Source organism: Platalea leucorodia, assembly GCF_965183815.1.
Source record: "Platalea leucorodia genome assembly, chromosome: 33".
NCBI lineage: Eukaryota > Metazoa > Chordata > Aves > Pelecaniformes > Threskiornithidae > Platalea > Platalea leucorodia.
In genome coordinates, this window is record NC_138855.1 from 253,460 (window position 1) to 274,924 (window position 21,465).

General features: G+C 64.6%; 2 protein-coding genes across 2 annotated transcripts in view; both read right to left on the bottom strand.

The window, feature by feature from the left end:
* Nucleotides 1–15,324, bottom strand: part of LOC309601394 (ubiquitin-like modifier-activating enzyme 1) — a 30,800-nt gene extending 15,476 nt beyond the window's left edge. Inside the window, 13 exon segments of the mRNA XM_082334381.1 lie at nt 774–854; nt 1,765–1,875; nt 1,980–2,135; nt 2,896–3,042; nt 4,170–4,267; nt 5,669–5,801; nt 5,881–5,971; nt 7,340–7,446; nt 9,097–9,231; nt 10,535–10,703; nt 11,301–11,359; nt 12,438–12,548; nt 15,258–15,324. Coding sequence (XP_082190507.1) covers nt 774–854; nt 1,765–1,875; nt 1,980–2,135; nt 2,896–3,042; nt 4,170–4,267; nt 5,669–5,801; nt 5,881–5,971; nt 7,340–7,446; nt 9,097–9,231; nt 10,535–10,703; nt 11,301–11,359; nt 12,438–12,548 — 1,398 coding nt within the window. The 5' untranslated portion in view covers nt 15,258–15,324.
* Nucleotides 15,325–18,200: 2,876 nt separating this feature from the next.
* Nucleotides 18,201–21,355, bottom strand: NDUFB11 (NADH:ubiquinone oxidoreductase subunit B11). The gene is made up of 3 exons (XM_082334308.1): nt 21,182–21,355; nt 20,319–20,449; nt 18,201–18,453 (listed from the first exon to the last, which is right to left on the bottom strand). Exons 1-3 carry the CDS (start codon nt 21,338–21,340, stop codon nt 18,330–18,332), a joined length of 414 nt encoding a protein of 137 aa, XP_082190434.1. The 5' UTR covers nt 21,341–21,355; the 3' UTR covers nt 18,201–18,329.
* Between the last annotated feature and the right edge of the window lie 110 nt (nt 21,356–21,465).

Sequence of the window (21,465 nt, forward strand, 5' to 3'; positions counted from 1 at the left end):
ACTTGGGAGACCCCTGGGGACACTTGGGGACACTTGAGGGACACGTGGGGACACTGGAGGACGCAGGCTGAGGTGGCCCAGGAGGGTTGGGGACACGGGGATGGGGGAATGAGGGGACACTTGGGGATGGGTGGGGACACTTGGGGACACCTGGAGGGAGATGGGGACACTCTGGGGACACTCTGAGGACGCGTGGGGACACGCAGGGACACTTGGGAGACCCCTGGGGACACTTGGGGACACTTGAGGGACACGTGGGGACACTGGAGGACGCAGGCTGAGGTGGCCCAGGAGGGTTGGGGACACGGGGATGGGGGAATGAGGGGACACTTGGGGATGGGTGGGGACACTTGGGGACACCTGGAGGGAGATGGGGACACTTGGGGACACTCTGGGGACACACAGGGACACTCGGGAGACCCGTGAGGACACTTGGGGACACCTGAGGGACACGTGGGGACACTCGGGGATGGGTGGGGACACTTGGGGACACTCAGGGGACACCTGGAGGGAGTTGGGGACACTTGGGGACACTCTGAGGACCCATGGGGACACTTGGGGACACCTGGGGACACGTGGGGACAGGGAGGGGACACTTGGGGACGTAGCCCGAGGTGGCCACGGAGGCTTGGGGACACGGGGGTGGGAGAGGAGGACGCCTGGGAGACGGGTGAGGAGACGTGGGGACATTTGGGGACACGTGGGGACGGAGGACCCAGGTGGGGACCCCTGGGGACCCCTGGGGACACTTGGGGACACCTGGGGACACTGACCACGAAGTACTTCTGGGCGCCCAGCTTGGCCTGCAGCTCCGCCCCGAAGACGGCGATCTGCCCGTCGTAGCGGCTGTTGCGCTGGGGACGAGGCGAGGTGTCACCCGGCCGTGTCACCCCGCCGTGTCACCCCGCCCCCGGGGGCCCCAAAGGCACCCATGGGTGCCAGCCGCCCGGGGGTGCCCCCAGGAAGGCGGCCAACCCATGGGTGAGGTCAAGAACCTGCCCAACCTATGGGTGTCCTCCATCCAACGTCCTACAACCAACGCCCACCCCCAAGGAGAGGCCACCCATGGGTGCCCCATGGCCAACACCCACCTCAAGGAGGTGCCCACCCATGGGTGCCCCATGGCCAACACCCACCCCAAGGAGGTGCCCACCCATGGGTGCCCCATGGCTGACGCCCACCCATGGGTGCCCCCAAGAAGGTGGCCAACCCATGGGTGATGTCAAGAAGACGCCCAACCCATGGGTGTCCTCCATCCAACGTCCTACAACCAATGCCCACCCCAAGAAGATGCCCACCCATGGGTGCCCCATGGCCAACGCCCACCCCAAGGAGATGCCACCCATGGGTTCCCCATGGCCAACGCCCACCCCAGGGAGATGCCCACCCATGGGTGCCCCCAAGAAGGTGGCCAACCCATGGGTGAGGTCAAGAACCTGCCCAACCCATGGGTGTCCTCCATCCAACGTCCTGCAACCAACACCCACCCCAAGGAGATGCCACCCATGGGTGCTCCCCAACCAATGCCCACCCATGGGTGCCCCACAGCCAACGCCCACCCATGGGTGCCCCCAAGAAGGTGGCCAACCCATGGCTGAGGTCAAGAAGACGCCCAACTCATGGGTGTCCTCCATCCAACGTCCTACAACCAACACCCACCTCAAGGCAATGCCACCCATGGGTGCCCCATGGCCAACACCCACCCCAAGGAGGTGCCACCCATGGGTGCCCCCCCCCCGACGCCCCCCACCCATGGGTGCTCACCGGGCGACACTGCTCCTCGGTAAGAACCGTCTCCTTGTTCTCCTCGGGGAGACACTCCAGGGCGTCGAAGTAGAGCCACTGGGTGATGGGCGTGAACTTCCCCGACACCGCCTAGGTGACGCCGCTCGTTAGGGGACCCGGGTGGCCACCGAGGGGACCCGGGTGGCCACCGAAGGGACCCGGGTGGCCACGGAGGGGACCCAGGTGGCCGGTACCTTCATGACCTCCTGGGCCGCCAACCCCCCGATGAAGGCGTTGACGGGTGCCAGGTCACCGGTGGCCTGGAAGGCCAATTCCCGTAGGAGGTCCTCGTCCAGCTCCGCCCCCGGGGCCACCTCCCGGGTCAAGGCCACCACCTCGGCCGCGTCACCCTGGGTGGGGACACAGGGGGTTGGGGACATTGGGGAGGAGCCTCAGGAGCCCCGCCCCCCCCAGGGGACAAGGGGGGGGGGGGGGGGGCACAAGTCGGGGTGGTGAAGGACTTGGTGGCCTCCGTGTCCCCCATGATGTCCCCAACGTCCCCGATGGCCTTGATGTCCCCAAGCGGTGGTGGGGCCGTGGTGGCCTCCGTGTCCCCAACGCCCTCAATGTCCCCAGCGTCACCGACTGGTGGTGAGGTCATGGTGGGCGGCCATGTTGGCGGAGGACACGGTGGCCTCCATGTCCCCAATGTCCCCAACACCCTTGATGTCCCCAACTGGTAGTGGGGCCATGGCGGGCGGCCATGTTGGCACAGGACACGGTGGCTTCCATGTCCCCAACGCCCCTGATGTCCCCAGTGTCCCCAACTGGTGGTGAGGTCATGGTGGGCGGCCATGTTGATGCATGACACGGTGGCCTCCATGTCCCCAACGTCCCCAACCCTTGATGTCCCCAACGTCCCCAGCTGGTGGTGGAGCCATGGTAGGCGGCCATGTTGGCGCAGGACCTGGTGGCCTCCATGTCCCCAACGTCCCCAACTGGTGGGGAGGTGACAGTGGCGGCCATGTTGGCGCAGGACCTGGTGGCCTCCATGTCCCCAACGTCCCCAACTGGTGGGGAGGTCACGGCGGCGGCCATGTTGGCGCAGGACCTGGTGGCCTCCACGTCCCCAAGCCCCCGCCATGTCCCCAAGGTCCCCGCTGTCCCCACCTGGTGGCGGGGCCGAGGCGGGCGGCCATGTTGGCGGATGAAGCGGTGCAGGGCCTGCCAGCCCCAGTGCATCATGGGAGGTCTCTCGGCCTTCCCGAAGTCGGTGATCATCAGCTCCGGCTCCACCAGCGCCTCCCGCAGCCGCTTCTGGGGACGGCGGGGACACGGGGCGGGGTGAGCACCCAGTGCCTCCCAGTCCCTCCCAGTATATCCCAGTGCCCCCCAATTCCCTCCCAGTGCCCCCCAATTCCCTCCCAGCGCCCCTCGATGACCTCCTGCTATGCCCCTGTACCTCCCAGTGCTCCCCAGTCCCTCCCAGTGCCCCCCAGTCCACTCCCAATGCCCCAGTTCCCCCCAGTATCTCCCAGTTCCCCCCAGTATCTCCCAGTGCCCCCCAATCCCCTCCCAATGCCCCCTGATAACCTCCCACCACCCCCACGTACCCCCCAATCCACCCCAGCGCCCCCCAGTATCCCCCAGTCCCCCCCATTTCCCTCCCAGTCCCTCCCAGTCCTCAGTCCCCCCAATCCTCTCCCAGTCCTCCCCAGTGTCCCCCAGTCTGCCCAAGTCACCCCCAATCCCTCCCAGCACCCCCCCAGTCTGCCCCCAGTCACTCCCAGTTCCCTATAATCCCCCTCCCAATCTCTCTCAATCCTCCCTAATGCCCTCCCAGCACCTCCCAGTGCTCCCCAGTCCCCTCCCAGTACTCCCTTAGTCCCCCCAATCCCCTCCCAGCGCCTCCTAGTCCCTTCCCAGTGCTCCCCCGTCTGCCCCCAGTCCCTCCCAGTGCCCCCCAATCTCCTCCCAGCACCTCCTAATCCACCCCCAGTCCCTCCCAGTGCCACCCAGTCCCTTCCCAGCACCTCCTAATTCACCCCCAGTCCCTCCCAGTGCCACCCAGTCCCTTCCCAGCACCTCCTAATCCACCCCCAGTCCCTCCCAGTGTCCCCCAGTCTGCCCCCAGTCCCTCCCAGTGCCCCCCAGTCCCCTCCCAGCACCTCCTAATCCACCCCCAGTCCCTCCCAGTGTATCCTAGTCCCCTCCCAGTGCCCCCCAGTCTCTCCCAGTGCCCCCCAGTCTGCCCACGGTCCCTCCCAGTGCCCCCCAGTCCCCTCTCAGTGCCTCCTAACCCACCCCCAGTCCCTCCCAGTGCCCCCCAGTCCCCTCTTAGTGCCTCCTAACCCACCCCCAGTCCCTCCCAGTGCCCCCCAGTCCCCTCCCAGCACCTCCTAATCCACCCCCAGTCCCCTCCCAGTGCTCCCAGTGCCACTCACGAAGCGGATGTGCTTGGGCATCTTGACCTGGGTGACGATCCCCCCCCTCACGTAGTCCCCGAAGCCGCTGGTGTCCCCGATGCTGAAGGTGTAGGGCCCTGGGGGAGGGGCTGTCACCAAGGGACCCGGGCGCCCGGGCACCCTATAGAAGGGACCCAGGCACACAGGGCACCCTATAGAAGGGACTCAGGCACCCAGGGCACCCTATAGAAGGGACTCAGGCACCCGGGGCACCCTATAGAAGGGACCCAGGGACACAGGGCACCCTATAGAAGGGACCCAGGCACCCGGGAGCCCCTCTAGAAGGGACCTGGGTGTCCAGGACACCCTATAGAAGGGACTCAGGCATCCGGGACACCCTACAGAAGGGACCCAGGCATCCAGGACACCCTATAGAAGGGACCCAGGCATCCAGGACACCCTATGGAAGGGACCCAGGCGTCCAGGACATGCTATAGAAGGGACCCAGGCATCGGGCCACCTTATAGAAAGAATCCAGGCATCTGGGAGACCCTATAGAAGGGACCCAGGTGTCCAGGAGCCCCTCTAGAAGGGACCTAGGCATCCAGGACACCCTATAGAAGGGACCCAGGTGTCCAGGACATGCTATAGAAGGGACCCAGGCATCTGGGAAACCCTATAGAAGGGACCCAAGCATCGGGAGACCCTATAGAAGGGATGCAGGTGTCCAGGAGCCCTCTAGAAGGGATCTGGGCATCCAGGACACCCTACAGAAGGGACATAGGCATCCAAGATGTCCTATAGAAGGGACCCAGGGACACAGGGCACCCTATAGAAGGGACCCAGGCACCCGGGAGCCCCTCTAGAAGGGACCTGGGTGTCCAGGACACCCTATAGAAGGGACTCAGGCATCTGGGACACCCTATAGAAGGAACCTAGGCATCTGGGAGACCTTATAGAAGGGACCCAAGCATCGGGACACCCTATAGAAGGGACCCAGATGTCCAGGAGCCCCTCTAGAAGGACCTGGGCATCCAGGACACCCTACAGAAGGGACCCAGGAGTCCAAGACGCCCTATAGAAGGGACCCAGGCATCTGGGAGACCCTATAGAAGGAACCTAGGCATCCAGGACACCCTATAGAAGGAACCTAGACATCTGGGACACCCTATAGAAGGGACCCAAGCATCGGGAGACCCTATAGAAGGGACCCAGGTGTCCAAGACGCCCTATAGAAGGGACCCAGGCATCTGGGAGACCCTATAGAAGGAACCTAGGCATCCAGGACACCCTATAGAAGGAACCTAGACATCTGGAACACCCTATAGAAAGGACCCAAGCATCGGGAGACCCTATAGAAGGGACCCTAGTGTCCAGGAGCCCCTCTAGAAGGGATCTGGGTGTCCAGGACACCCTACAGAAGGGAGCCAGGCGCCCAGGACACCCTACAGAAGGGAGCCAGGCGCCCAGGACACCCTATAGAAGGGAGCCAGGCATCCGGGAGCCCCTATAGAAGGGAGGCGGGGCTCCGGGCTCACCGAGGACGCGGATCTCGACGGGGCCGCAGCTGTTCAGCTCCTCCATCCCCTCCACCTCGGTGAAGGTGACGAAATCGCCGGTCTCGAAGCCGTGCCGAGCCTCGTCCAGGCACGTCACCTCCCCCGGGCACCCCTGGGTGGGCGGGGGGACACCCGTGGGTGGGTGAGGGGACACAGGGTGACACCCCTTCCCCCACCCGAGCAGCCGGTACCTTGGTCACCATGGAAACCATGGCGCTGAGCGGTTGTTCCCCGTTGGTGTCCGTCACCACCATGTCGTCCCCGAAATCGCAGAAAAGCTGCCTAAAATGGGGGGCGGGGGGGGCGGGGTTAGCCAGGGACCCGGGACACCCTATAGAAGGGACCCAGGCGCCCAGGCACCCTATAGAAGGGACCCAAGTGCCCAGTGCATCCTATATAAGGGATCCAGGCACCCAGGAGCCCCTATAGAAGGCACCCCGGTGTCCAGGAGACCCTATAGAAGGAACCCAGGCATCTGGGACACCCTATAGAAAGCACCCAGGTATCCAAGAGACCCTATAGAAGGCACCCAGGTGTCCAGGAGACCCTATAGAAGGCACCCAAGCATCCGGGAGACCCTACAGAAGGGACCCAGGCACCTGAGAGACCCTATAGAAGGGATCCAAGCATCCAGGAGACCCTACAGAAGGCACCCAGGCATCTGGGACACCGTATAGAAGGCACCCAGGTGTCCAAGAGACCCTATAGAAGGCACCCAAGCATCAGGAGACCCTACAGAAGGGACCCAGGCATCTGAGTGACCCTATAGAAGGGACCCAGGTGCCTAGGCATCCTATAGAAGGGACCTAGGAGTCTGGGAGACCCTACAGAAGGGACCCAGGTACCTGAGTGACCCTATAGAAGGGACCCAGGCACCTGAGTGACCCTATAGAAGGGACCCAGGCGCCTAGGCATCCTATAGAAGGGACCCAGGAGTCTGGGAGACCCTATAGAAGGGACCCAGGCATCCAGGCACCCTATAGAAAGGACCCAAGTGCCCAGCGCATCCTATGCAAGGGATCCAGGCATCCAGGAGACCCTATAGAAGGCACCCAAGCATTCGGGAGCCCCTATAGAAGGCACCCAAGCATCTGGGAGACCCTATAGAAGGGACCCAGGCACCCAGGCACCCTATAGAAGGCGCCCAGGCACCCTACAAAAGGCACCCAGGTGTCTGGGAGACCCTATAGAAGGGACCCAGGCATCCAGGCACCCTATAGAAAGGACCCAAGTGCCCAGTGCATCCTATATAAGGGATCCAGGCACCCAGGAGACCCTATAGAAGGCACCCAGGCGTCCGGGAGACCCTACAAATGGAACCCAGGCATCTGGGACACCCTATAGAAGGCACCCAAGCGTCCGGGAGACCCTACAGAAGGGACCCAGGCACCCGAGAGACCCTATAGAAAGGATCCAGGCATCCAGGCACCCTATAGAAAGGACCCAAGTGCCCAGCGCATCCTATAGAAGGCATCCAGGAGACCCTACAGAAAGCACCCAGGTGTCTGGGAGACCCTATAGAAGGGACCCAGGCACCCAGGCACCCTATAGAAGGCGCCCAGGCACCCTATAGAAGGCACCCAGGTGTCTGGGAGACCCTATAGAAGGGACGCAGGCACCCTATAGAAGGCGCCCAGGCGCCCGGCTCACCCGAAAAGCCCGCGGGTGTCGGCCACCACCAACTTGATCCCATGGACGTGGCAGAAGTCCCCGACCCAGAGTTGTTCCTCCAACGACGAGTTGGTCAACACCACCACCTACGGAGAGACCCCGTCCGTCCGTCTGTCAGTCCGCCGGGGCGGGGGACAGGCGGCCGGACAAGGGGACAGACGGACGGGAGGCCACAAGGGGTGGATAACCCCCCCCTCCCCCCTCAGGGAGGGTTATGGGGGGGATTCGAGGGGTACAAGCGGCCACGGAGAGACAAAGAGCCACGGAGAGGTACAGGCGGACGCACAACCGCACAGACAGATGGACAGACAGACACACGGAGACCCTCAGACCCAGAAAACAGGGGGTACAGGGGGTCCTGGGGGGGGTACAGGCGGCCACGGAGACACAAAGAGCCGCATAAAAGTACAGTCGGACACACAACCGGATGGACAGATGGACAGGTAAAGGCACGTGGAGGCTGTCAGACCCAGAAATTGGGTGGTACAGGTCCTGAGAGGCAACAGGCGGTCCCGAGTGGCAACAAGTTGCCACAGAGACACCAGCAGCCACCGAGAGGTACAGGCGGACGCACAACCGAGCCCACGGACAGGCAGGTGGACACGTAACAGTACACAGAGACCATCGGACCCAGGAACCGGGGGGTACAGGGGGTCCCGGCTGGGTACAGACGGTCCTGGCTGGGTACAGGCGGCCACGGAGACACGAACACCCATGGAGGCGTACAGTCGGACGCACAACCAGACCCAAGGACAGACAAATGGATGCACAAGGGCGCACAGAGACCGTCAGATCCAGAAACGAGGGGGGTTCAGGGGGTCCTGGGTGGGTACAGGCAGCCACGGAGAGTCACCGTCGGACACACAACCGGACGCAGGGACAGCGGGACACAAACAGTCCCAGGGATGGTTGTGGGGAGGCCACCGCCGTCCCAGGGGACACAGCCGTCCCCGGGCGGGGGCATACGTGGCTGTTTGGGGTACAACCGGCCGGGGAAGTTACAGTCGGCCCCGAGTACAGCCGGGCACGTGACCAAACGACACCAGGGATGGTTGTGGGGAGGTCACCGCTGTCCTCGTGGTCACAACTGTCCCTGGGGGGGGGGGTACAGGTGGCTGTTGGGGGTACAACTGGTCACAGGAGTTACAGTCGGTCCACGAGAGTACAGCCGGACACACGGACAAATGGCTGTGGGGAGGCCACCGCTGTCCCAGGGGACACAACCATCCCCGGGGTGAGTACAGGCGGCTGTTGGGGGTACAACCAGCCACGGAGGTTACAGTTGGCCCCTGAGTACAGCCGGACACACGACACCAGGGATGGTTGTGGCAAGGCCACCGCTGTTCTAGCGGTCACAACTGCCCCTAGGGGGGGTACAGGTGGTTGTTGGGGGTACAACTGTCCCCAGAGGTTACAGTCGGCCACGTGAGGTACAGCCGGACACACGGACAAAGGATTGTGGGGAGGCCACGCTGTCCCAGGGGACACAGCTGTCCCCGAGGAGGGGTACAGGTAGATGTTGGGGGTAGAGCCGTCCCCACAGGGCTACAGTCGGCCACGTGAAGGACAGTCGGCCACCCGAATAACTGGCCTCAGGGTTGATTTGGGGGAAGAAAAAGGGGGCACAGATGGGGGTACAGGCAGATATAGGGGGTACAGGCAGACACAGGAGGTACAGGCGGCCGCGGGGGGGGTACAGGCGGCCGCGGGGGGGGTACAGGCGGCGGCGGGTGTACCTGGAAGGGCGCGAGCAGCTCCTGGCTGAGGGGTTGGCAGGTGCTGGTGACGGCGACGTAGGCGTTGAGCTCGGCTAACCGGGGTAGCGTCGCCTCCGCCCGGTTCTGCCCCACGTCCTCCTCCCGCAGGTAGAACTGGGGGGGGGCGGGCACAAAAAAGGGGGGGTCAGGGGGTCCCCCCAACCCCCCCCCGGAACCCCCAACACCCCCAGACAACCCCCAACCCCCCCAGTCAACCTATAGGGCATTTAAGGAACCCCAGAGGGGTATTTGGGGGGGGGTATTTAAGGCCTGGGGGGGGTATTTAGGCACCCTGGGGGGTATTTAAGGGCTTGGGGGGTATTTAGGCCCCTATGGGAGGGTATTTAGGTCCCCTAGGGGGGTATTTAAGGGCTTGGGGGGGTTCTATAGGTCCCCAGGAGGGTATTTAAGGGCTTGGGGGGTGGTATTTAGGCACCCTGGGGGGGAATTATGGGCCGGGGGGGGGATATTTAGGCACCCTGGGGGGTATTTAAGAGCTTAGAGGGGTATTTAGGCCCCCCAGGGGGGTATTTAACGGCTTGGGGGGGGTTCTATAGGTCCCCAGGAGGGTATTTAAGGGCTTGGGGGGCAGTATTTAGGCACCCTGGGGGGGCAATTATGGGCCTGGGGGGGTATTTGGGCACGCTGGGGGGTATTTAGGCCCCCCACCGGGGTATTTAAGGGCCACAGGAGACGTTTAGGCCCCCAGGGGGGTATTTCAGAGCTTGGGGGGGGTCTATAGGTCCCCAGGAGGGTATTTAGGGGCCGGGGGGGTATTTAAGCACCCTGGGGGGTAATTAGGCCCCCCAGGGGGGTATTTAAGGTCGTGGGGGGTAGTTAGGTCCCCGGGGGGGGTGTTTAAGGGCCATGGGGGGCCCCAACCACCCCACAAAGCAACCGCGGGGGGATATTTACCCCCTCCCAGCAAATTAATTAGCCCTAGGGGGGCATTTATCTTCCCAATCCCCCCACATAGCAACCGCCATAGGAGCTAATTACCCCCCAGATTAATTAATCACTCCCCCCGATTAATTAATTACCCCATGGGGGGCATTTAACTCCCCCTAACGAGCCCTGATAACAACCCCAGGGTGGATTAATTGCCCCGGGGGGGGCATTTAGCTCCCCTGGGCCACCCAATCACCCCACATACCACCCCCCCCAGCTAACTAATTACCCCCCCAGCTAACTAATTACCCCCAGGTTAATTAATTACCCCATGGGGGGTATTTAACTCCCCTAACGAGCCCCGATAACAACCCCAGCGTGGATTAATTACCGCGGGGGGGGGGCATTTAGCTCACCCCAAACATGCAACCCCCCAAATCCCAGCTCCCCCCCGGGGTTACCCGCCCCAGGGTGGGGGTATTAATTACCCCGGGGGGGGGTAATTAAGCCCAGGGGGTAATTAGCTCACCTGGGAGGCGAGGTCGGGCCAGGCGGCGGGTTGGGGGTCGTGGAGGGTGACGGATTTGACCCCCCCCAACACCAGGTTTTTGGCCACCTCCACCCCCAGCCCCCGTAGCCCCGACACCAGGACGTTGGACGTCTGCATCCGCTTCATCGCCTCGTGGCCCAGCACGTACCTGGGGGGGGGGGGAGGGAAAAGGGGGGGTCAGGGGGGTCCCCCAAATCCCCCCGGGGTCCCCCCAGGGCCGTGGAAATGGTTGAAGGTACCTGGGAGGGATCCAGGCGGCCGGGGAGCCCCCCAAGTCCATAGGGACCCCCCAAATCCATGGGGAATGCCCCCCCAAGTCCATAAGGACTCCCCAATCCATAAGGACCCCCCCCCAATCTATAGAGACCCCTATGGGGAGCCCCCCAAGTCCCCATGGGGACCCCCCAATACCCCCAGGGGGGGACCCAGGCAGCCGGGGAGCCCCCCAAATCCATAGGACCCCCCCAAATCCATAGGGAATGCCCCCCCCAAGTCCATAAGGACCCCCCCAATCCATAGGGACCCCCATGGGGACCCCCCAATCCCCCCAGGGGGGACCCAGGCAGCCGGGGAGCCCCCCAAGTCCCTAGGGACCCCCCAAAACACCCTGGGAGGGACCCAGGTGGCTGGGGAGCCCCCCAAATCCCTAGGGATCCACCCAAGCACCTACAGAACCCCCCCAAGCACCTATGGAGCCCCCCAAATCCCTAGGAACACCCCAAGACCCAGGGGTCGGGGGACTCACAGCTGGCGGGAGTAGAGCCCCTCATCGATCTCGGCCTCGCCCCCGTTCTTCGCCATGCCCTGCGGGTGACAAGGTGACAACGGCGTCAGCGGGGCCGGGGGACACCCGGCGGGGGGACACCGGGGAGGTGTGAGGGACGGGGACAGCCGGGTGACATGGGGTGACACCGGGCTGGGGGGGGAAACACACTGGGTGGCAGCGGGGGGGGCTGAGAGGAGACGGATGGGTGACACCGGGTGACAGTCGGGTGACACTGGGGGCTGTGGGGCAGCCGTGAGGGCTGTGATGGATAGGTGACACTCGGGTGACATCGGGTGACACCGGGTTGGGGGGGGAAACACACTGGGTGGCAGTGGGGAGGGCTGAGAGGAGATGGACGGGTGACACCGGGTGCTGTGTCACCCTGAGATGCGACACCTCAGGGGTGATGGACGGGTGACATCAAGTGACAACGGGTGACACCAGGTGACACTCGGGAATGGAGAGGGGAGTTGTGTCACCCTGGGGTCGGGCAGGGAGACCTGGGAGGTGATAAATGGGTGACATCCAGGTGACAACAGGGTTGGCCAGGTGACACTGGGAGTGGTAGGGACACCCAGGGGGTGACAGCTGGGTGACAGCAAGGTGACAGTCACATTAGCGTGGCTGGCTCAGAGCACCACAGAGGTGACAATGAAACCAGAGAAGGTGACAGGGCCCCCCCCGAGGGTGACGGGGACGCTCGGGTGACAGCCAGGTGACACCGGGTGACACTCCCGTTGACAGGGGTGGCTCTGAGCAGGGGTGACAACAAGGATTGAGGGGGACATACGTCCCACCCATGACATGTAAGGACACCCAGGTGACAGCCGGGTGACACCGGGTGACAGCCCCATTAGTGGGGCACAATGAGACCAGAGAAGGTGACAGGGCCCCCCCCGAGGGGTGACAGGGACAGCCAAGTAGCAGGTGGGTGACACCGGGTGACAGCCGGGTGACACCGGGTGACAGCCAGGTGACACCGGGTGACACTCCAATCAGTGGGGGAAGCTCTGAGCACCACAGGGGGGACCAGAGAAGGTGACGGGCCCCCCCCCAGGGGTGACAGGGACACCCGGGAGTGACGGGGACAGCCGGGTGACAGGGGGTGACACTCACGTTGGCGGGGGGGACGCTGGGGGGGACGGCGGGGGCGGGGGCGCGGCTGGAGCCCGTCGGCGGCTCGGACCCGGAGACGCGGCGCTTCTTCGACAGCGGGGAGCTGGACATCTGCGGGGTCAGAGGTCAGAGGTCAGCCGGGGACAGCGGGTGACAGACAGGGTGACAGCACTGGGGACACAGTGGGGTGACATTTGGGGGGACGGGGGTGGCAGCGGGTGACACTGAGGGTGGTGGGTGACACACAGGGCGGCACTGAGGGGGACACAGCGGCTCCGGGTGACACCAGGTGACACTGAGGGCAGCGGGTGACATGGGGTGGCAATGGGTGACACTGAGGGTGGTGGGTGACACTGGAGGTGGCACTGAGGGACACACAGTCGCACCGGTGGCACTAGGGATGGAGAGGGTGACACTGGGTGACACTGGGGAATGGAAAGGGTGACACTGGGTGACACTGGGGACAGACACTGGGTGACATTGGGTGACACCAGGGATGGAGAGGGACATTGGGGGACAGAGAGGGTGACACTAGGGGACAGAGGGTGACACCGGGGGATGGATGGTGACACCAGGGGACACTGGGTGACACTGTGGGATGGAGGGGGACACGGGGGGGGACACCAGGTGACAGAGGGTGACACCAGGTGACACTGAGGGATGGAGGGTGGCACTCAGGGACACTGGGGGAGACACTGGGCGACAGAGGGTGACACCAGGTGACACTGAGGGATGGAGAAGGTGACAATAAGGGACACCAGGTGACACTGAGTGACACCAAGAGATGGAGGGTGACACTTGGGGACACGGGGGGACGCCGGGTGACGGAAGGTGACACCAGGGGATGGAGAGGGTGACAGAGGATGACATTGGGAGATGGAGAGGGTGACACTAAGGGACACAGAGTGACACCGGGTGATGGAGGGTGACACTAGGGGATGGAGAGGGTGACACTAAGGGACGCCAGGTGACAGAGGGTGACACCAGGGGATGGAGAGGGTGACGCTAAGGGACACCGGGTGACACCAGGTGACAGAGGGTGACACTGGGTGACACCAGGGGATGGAGAGGGTGACGCTAAGGGACACCAGGTGACACCAGGTGACAGAGGGTGACACTGGGTGACACCGGGGGATGGAGAGGGTGACACTAAGGGACACCGGGTGACACAGGGTGACACCGGGGGATGCAGAGGGTGACACTAAGAGACACCGGGTGACACCAGGGGATGGAGAGGGTGATACCAGGTGACAGAGGGTGACACCGGGGGATGCAGAGGGTGACGCTAAGGGACACTGGGTGACACCGGGTGACAGAGGGTGACACCGGGGGATGGAGAGGGTGACACTAAGGGACACCGGGTGACACAGGGTGACACCAGGGGATGAAGAGGGTGACACTAAGGGACACTGGGTGACACCAGGGGATGGAGCGGGTGATACCGGGTGACAGAGGGTGACACTGGGGGATGAAGAAGGTGACGCTAAGGGACACCGGGTGACACCAGGTGACAGAGGGTGACACTGGGTGACACCGGGGGATGGAGAGGGTGACGCTAAGGGACACCGGGTGACACCAGGTGACAGAGGGTGACACTGGGTGACACCGGGGGATGGAGAGGGTGACGCTAAGGGACACCGGGTGACACCAGGTGACAGAGGGTGACACTGGGTGACACCGGGGGATGGAGAGGGTGACGCTAAGGGACACCGGGTGACACCAGGTGACAGAGGGTGACACTGGGTGACACCAGGCGATGGAGAGGGTGACGCTAAGGGACACCGGGTGACACCAGGTGACAGAGGGTGACACTGGGTGACACCGGGGGATGCAGAGGGTGACGCTAATGGACACCGGGTGACACCAGGTGACACCGGGGGATGGAGCGGGTGACACCGGGTGACAGAGGGCGACAGCGGGGGATGCAGAGGGTGACGCTAAGGGACACCGGGGGACACCGCCCCCTCCCCCCCAACCCCGTCACAGGGGGCGGGGCCCTCCCGGGGGTTCCCAGTACCGGGGGAGGTTCCTGGTAACGAGGCTCCCATTGAAAAGTTCCCATTGGCGGGGGGCGGGGGGGGGTCCCATTACCGGGGCCGGGTTCCCATTACCGGGGGTCCCATGGGGGGCCGGGTTCCCATTACCGGGGGTCCCGGGGGAGGGGGTTCCCATTAACCGGGGGTCCCATGGGGGGGGGCGGTTCCCATTACCGGGGCCGGGTTCCCATTACCGGGGGTCCCGGGGGAGGGGGTTCCCATTAACCGGGGGTCCCATGGGGGGGGGCGGTTCCCATTACCGGGGCCGGGTTCCCATTAACCGGGGGTCCCATGGGGGGGGGGTCCCATTACCGGGGCCGGGTTCCCATTACCGGGGGTCCCGGGGGAGGGGGTTCCCATTACCGGGGGTCCCATGGGGGGGGGGTCCCATTACCGGGGCCGGGTTCCCATTACCGGGGGTCCCATGGGGGGGGGTCTCATTACCGGGGGCCGGGTTCCCATTACCGGGGGTCCCGGGGTCGGGGGTTCCCATTACCGGGGGTCCCATGGGGGGGGTGGTTCCCATTAACCGGGGTCGGGGGTTCCCATTACCGGGGGTCCCATGGGGGGGGGGGCGGTTCCCATTACCGGGGGCCGGGTTCCCATTACCGGGGGTCCCATGGGGGGGGCGGTTCCCATTACCGGGGCCCCCCTCGGCCTCCCCACAAGCCCAAAGGGGGGGGGTTCGCACTAACCGGGGGGGGTCCCTACCCACCGGGGGGTCCCCGCCCCCCCGGCCCCGCCCCGCGCCCCCCGGGGGCCCCCCGGCCCCCTCCCCCCGCACCAATGATGCTGTCCAGGCCCCGCCGCCGGGTCCCGCCCGCTCCGCTCGGCTCCTCCGCGACAAGATGGCGGCGGCGGCGGCTTCCCCCCCGCCGCCCCCTCCCTCCCCCCTCCCCGCCCCGCCCACCGGCCCTTCCCATTGGACGGCGGCTCCCGCCGCCGCCCTCCCATTGGCTGGCTCCTCCCGCCAATCCCGCCTCCCCCTCACCCCCTCCCTCCCCTCGCCGCAAGCCCGGCGCTGATTGGCGGAAGGGAAAAGGCACGCCCCGTCTGGCCACGCCCCCTTCCGGCCGCGGGACCCGGATGGAGGGGCAGGCCACGCCCACCTCATTCCGTATGCGCGGGGAGGGCGGGGCCTCGTGACACAGCAGCGCCGCGCGCGCGGCCCCGACGGCGGCCGGGAGGGGACACGGGGGCCTATGGGGGCCTATAGGGGCCTATAGGGGCCTTTGAGGGGCCTATGGGGGCCTATGGGAGCCTATGGGGGCCTTTGAGGGGATAGAGGGGCCTATGGGGCCCTATGAGGGGTATAGGGGCCTGTGGGGGCCTATAGGGGCCTATGGGGGCCTTTGAGGGGATATAGGGGCCTATGGGGGCCTATAGGGGCCTATGAGGGGATATGGGGGCCTATGAGGGGATATAGGGGCCTATGGGGGCCTTTGAGGGGACATAGGGGCCTATGGGGGCCTATGTGCGGATATAGGGGCCAATAGGGGGATGGTAAGGGCTTGCGAGGCCACATAGGGGCTTATAGGGGGCTAAGAGGCTATGGGGAGCCCACGGGGGGATATAGGGGCCTATAGGGGGCTGGTAGAGGGCTTGTGAGGCCACATAGGGGCTTAGAGGGGGCTATGGGGAGCCTATGGGGGCCTTTGAGGGGATATAGGGGCCTATGGGGGGATATAGGGGGCTGGTAGAGGGCTTGTGAGGCCACATAGGGGCTTAGAGGGGGCTATGGGGAGCCTATGGGGGGATATAGGGGCCTATGTGCAGATATAGGGGCCTATAGGAGATGATAGAGGGCTTGCGAGGCCACATAGGGGCTTAGAGGGGGCTATGGGGAGCCTATGAGGGCCTATGAGGGGATATAGGGGCCTATAGGGGGCTGTGGGGGGCGATAGAGGGCTTATGAGGCAACAGGGGCATATAGGGGGCTATGGGGAGCCTATAGGGGGTGGTGGGGGCCAATAGAGGGCTTGTGAGGCAACGTAGGGGCTTACAGGGGCATATAGGGGGCTATGGGGAGCCTATAGGGGGCCCCTAGGGGGTCGATAGGGTCCTGTGGGGCAGTATAGGGGCCTGTAGGGACATATAGGGGGCTATGGGGAGTCTGCAGGGGGATATAGGGGCCTATAGGGGGCCTGGAGAGCCATAGGGGACGATGGGGGGGGCTATAATGAGCGATGAGGGGCCTGGGGGGGCTATAGGGGCCTGTTGGGGCCTATAGGGAGTGGCCTATATGAACATATAGAGAATATACACATATATAGTGTGCTGTAAGGAACTATAGAGGACCTACAGGTGGTTATAGGAGGAGTTATTCAGACATATAGGAGTCTATGGGGAGCCAGGGGGGGAGTAGGGGCTTATGGGGGACCTGGGGGAGGCATAGGGGCCTATAGGGGATGTATGGGGGCTGGGGGGGGCCTATAGCAGCCTATGAGGGGTTAGGGGGGGGCTGCGGGGGCTCTATAGGGGCTGGCAGGGGGGTATAGGGAGCTGGGGGCGTCCTATAGGGGCTTGGGACAGGGTCATGAGGAGATATGGGGGGCTATAGGGGGCCGTGGGGGGGCTATAGGGGCTTGGGGGGGGCATAGGGGCTCGGGGGGGGCTATAGGGGGGCCGGGGGGGGGCTATAGGGGCTCCGGGGGGGGTCATGAGGAGTTATGGGGGGCTATAGGGGGCCGGGGGGGAGCTACAGGGCTCGGGGTGGGTCATGAGGAGATATGGGGGGCTATAGGGGGCTGTGTGGGGGCTATATGGGGCCGTGGGGGGGTATAGGGGCTCAGGAGGGGCTATAGGGGGCCGTGGGGAGGCTATAGGGGCTCGGGGGGGGTCATGAGGAGTTATGAGGGGGCTATAGAGGCCCATGGGAGGACTATAGGGGGCCATGGGGAGGCCATAGGGGCTCCAGGGGGATCATGAGGAACTATGGGGGGCTATAGGGCCCATGGGGGAGGCTATAGGGGGCCGTGGGGAGGCTATAGGGGCTCCGGGGGGGGGTCATGAGGAGCTATGGGGGGCTATAAGGCCCATGGGGGGGCTACAAGGGGCTGTGTGGGGGCCATGGGGGGGGTGGGGGGGGCATAGGGGGCCATGGGGAGGCCATAGGGGCTCGGGGGGGGGCTATAGGGGGCCATGGGGGGGCTATAGGGGCTCTGGGGGGGGTCATGAGGAGTTATGGGGGGCTATAGGGGCTCAGGGGATGTCATGAGGAGTTATGGGGGGCTATAGAGGCCCATGGGAGGGGCTATAGGGGGCCGGGGGGGGCCATAGGGGCTCAGGGGGGGTCATGAGGGGTTATGGGGGCCTATAGGGCCCATGGGGGGGCTATAGGGGCTTGGGGGGGGTCATGAGGAGCTATGGGGGGCTATAGGGCCCATGAGGGGGCTATAGGGGGCTGTGTGTGGGCTATAGGGGGCCGGGGGGGGCCATAGGGGCTCAGGGGGGGTCATGAGGGGTTATGGGGGCCTATAGGGCCCATGGGGGGGCTATAGGGGCTTGGGGGGGTCATGAGGAGCTATGGGGGGCTCTAGGGCCCATGGGGGGGCTCTAGGGGCCCATGGGGGGTGGGGCTCTGGGCAGCTATAGGGGGTGTATGGGGGCTGTAGGATCCCGTCGCCGCCGCCTGATGACGTCACGGTGCCGCAGGGGCTGCTGGGAGCTGTAGTCCAGGTGTGCTGAGCCCCCCCCACCCCCCAAAAAAAAGGGGGGGTCCAATCCATCCGAGCCCCCATCACTTTATTAACGGCCCCGCAGCGGGGGTAACCCCCCCCTAGGGGTTTGGGGGGGCACCCGGGGGGGGTTGGGGGGGCACCCAAGGGTGGGGGGGGGCACCCAAGGGTGGGGGGTCTCACTCGGGGGGGGGCAGGGCGAGGCGGGCGGGGTCGTAGTAGTTGGGGTCGAGCAGGGGCAGCCCCCGCCTCTCCCGCTCCCGGATCTGCAGCTCGGCCTCGCGCCGGGCCCACTGCCGCAGCCTGCGGGGAGAGGGGGGGTCAGGCACCCTATAGGCACCCTATAGGCACCCCCCCCCCGCCACCCCAGCCACCTACAGCTCCCCCGGAGACCACCACAGCCGCCTATAGGGCTCTATAGATCCCCCCATGGCTCCCACAGGCCCCCCACAGCCCCTTGTAAACTCCTATACCTCCTTATAGAGTTCTATAGGTCCCTGTATATCTTCTAGACGCTCTATATAGACTCTTATATCGCACTATAAATTCTTACACACCCTCGTATGCGTCCTAGGGGTCTCCTACAGGTTACTAAATCCACTCATAAACCTTTATAAGCCCTGTATATGTCGTCATACACCTCTATAAACCTTCTATAGATGCCTTATATCCCATTACAGGCCCCTATGGGTCCTCTAGGGATCCCATATATCCCCCCTATATCCTCACATAGATCCCTATAACCCCTCTATATGCTCTCATAGACCCCTTTAGACCCTCCCAGGCCCCCTACATCCCCCTACATCCCCCCCATAAGCCCCTACATACCCCCTATAGGCTCCTGTACCCCCTCATAGGCCCCTATAACCCCCTAGGGGCCGTCTATATCCTCTCATAGGCCCCTATATCCCCTCATAGGCCCCTATATCCCCACACAGGCCCCCTATATCCCCACACAGGCCCCCTATAGCCACCCTAGGGGCCCCCTATATTATTTCATAGGTTCTTATATCCGCTTATAAGGCCCTATAAGATGTCACAAGTCTTCTATATCTTTTCATTGGGCGCTATAACTCCCTAGGGACCCCCTACAGCCCCTCCCAGGCCCCTATAGCGCCTCCCAGGCCACCTATATGTCTTTATAGGCCCCTATAACTTCTCTAGGGGCTGCCTATAGCCCCTCATAGGCCCCTATAACCCCTCCCAGGTCCCCTAGGGGCTGCCTATATTCCCTCATAGATCCCTATAATCCTCCTGGGGGCCCCCTATAGGCCCCTATACCCCCCCGCAGGCCCCCTATAGGTCCCTATACCCTCCTAAATCTCTTCATAGGCTTCTACAGCCCCTCCCAGCCCCACTATATCCCCTCATAAGCTCCTGTAAGCTCCCTAGGGGCTACCTATAGACCCTCATAGACCCCTATAACCTCCCTGGGGGCCCCCTATATCCCCCCCCAGCCCCCTATATCCGCCCCCCACCCCCCTATAGGCCCCTATACTCCCCTATATCCCCTCCCAGGCCCCTTATATCCTCTCACAAGCCCCTATAGCCCCCCTAGGGGCTGCCTATAGACCCTCATAGACCCCTATAGCCCCCCCGGGGGCCCCCTATATCCCCCCCCAGCCCCCTATAGGCCCCTATACCCCCCTGCAGGCCCCCTATAGGTCCCTATACCCTCCTAAATCCCCTCATAGGCTTCTACAGGCCCTCCCAGCCCCAGTATATCCCCTCATAAGGCCCTATAAGCTCCCTAGGGGCTACCTATAGATCCTCATAGACCCCTATAATCCCCCTGGGGGCCGCCTATATCCCTCCCCCAGCCCCCTATAGGCCCCTATACCTCCCTATAGCCCCTCATAGGCCCCTATAACCCCTCCCAGGTCCCCTAGGGGCTGCCTATAGACCCTCATAGACCCCTATAACCCCCCTGGGGGCCCCCTATATCCCTCCCCCAGCCCCCTATAGGCCCTTCTACCCCCCTATATCCCCTCATAGGCCCCTATAACCCCCCTGGGGGCCCCCTATATCCCTCCCCCAGCCCCCTATAGGCTCCTCTACCCCCCTATAGCCCCTCATAGACCCCTATAACCCCCCTGGGGGCCCCCCATACCCCCCCCGGCCCCCCATAGGCCCCCTATACCCCCCCCGGCCCCCTATAGGCCCCTCACCCGTAGTCGGGCAGGTAGTAGAGGAAGACGGTGCCGAGGACGATGGCGACGGAGACGCCGGTGAAGAAAACCGCCCGCATGTTGAGGACGTCGGCGTCCGGCTCGGCCGAGAAGCCGTGGTAATCGGGGTTCTGCCGGCACCCCAAAGCTGGGTCCCCTCCCCCGCCACCCTCCGGACCCCCCTCGCCCCTCCCCCCGCCCCCCCAGACCCCCCCGCCCCTCCCCCCAGCCCTCCAGACCCCCCCATCTCCTCCTCCTCCCCCCCATCGCCTCCTTTACCGGCTCCAGGCCACGCCCACAACGCTTGGCTCCGCCCCCAAGTGCCCACCCCAGACCCCGCCCCTCCACTAAGCCCCGCCCCCCACTAAACAGCACCCAAAGCCCAGGCTGGGGGTCCCTAAGCCCCGCCCCCCCAGCAGGCCACGCCCACACCACCCAAGCCCCACCCCAAGGACCTGGCTCCACCCACAGCCCCTAAGCCCCGCCCACAGGGCTCAGCCCCGCCACCCTGCCAGCAAGCCCCGCCCACTCCATAAGCCACACCCCTTTCCCCGCCCCATCTTTGCCCCACCCTTGAGGCTCCACCCCCTCCCCAGGCTCCACCCATTTTCCCCAAGCCCCGCCCACCCACCGACCCTTGGGGTCCCCGGCCCCGCCCCTTTCCCCGCCCATCTTTGCCCCACCCTTGAGGCTCCACCCCCTCCCCAGGCCCCACCCATTTATCCAAGCCCCGCCCCAAGCCCCGCCCCCCATGACCCGCGGCGTCCCAGGCCCCGCCCTTTCGCCAAGCCCCGCCCACCCCGCCCCTCCGCCCTTGACCTTCCTCTCCCCCCGCAAGCCCCGCCCCCCTTAGCCCCGCCCACCTTCCTCTGCGCCACCGCCATTGGCTCCTCCTCGTGGGGATCCGCCCCCAGCGGCGCCCGCGGCAGCGCCAAGGCCCCGCCCGCCCCCGCCGAGCGACGCCGGGCCCCGGCGCCGACCCCGGCCCGCAGCGCCCGCAGCGCCCTCCCCAGCGCCGCCATCTTCCCGACGCCACTCCCGCCCCTCCCTTTCCCGCCCCTTCCGCCCGCCCGCCCGGCCAATCGGGGAGCGCCGCCGGCGCGCTCCAACCAATCACGAGGCAGCGCGCTGGCGCGGCGTCCCGCCC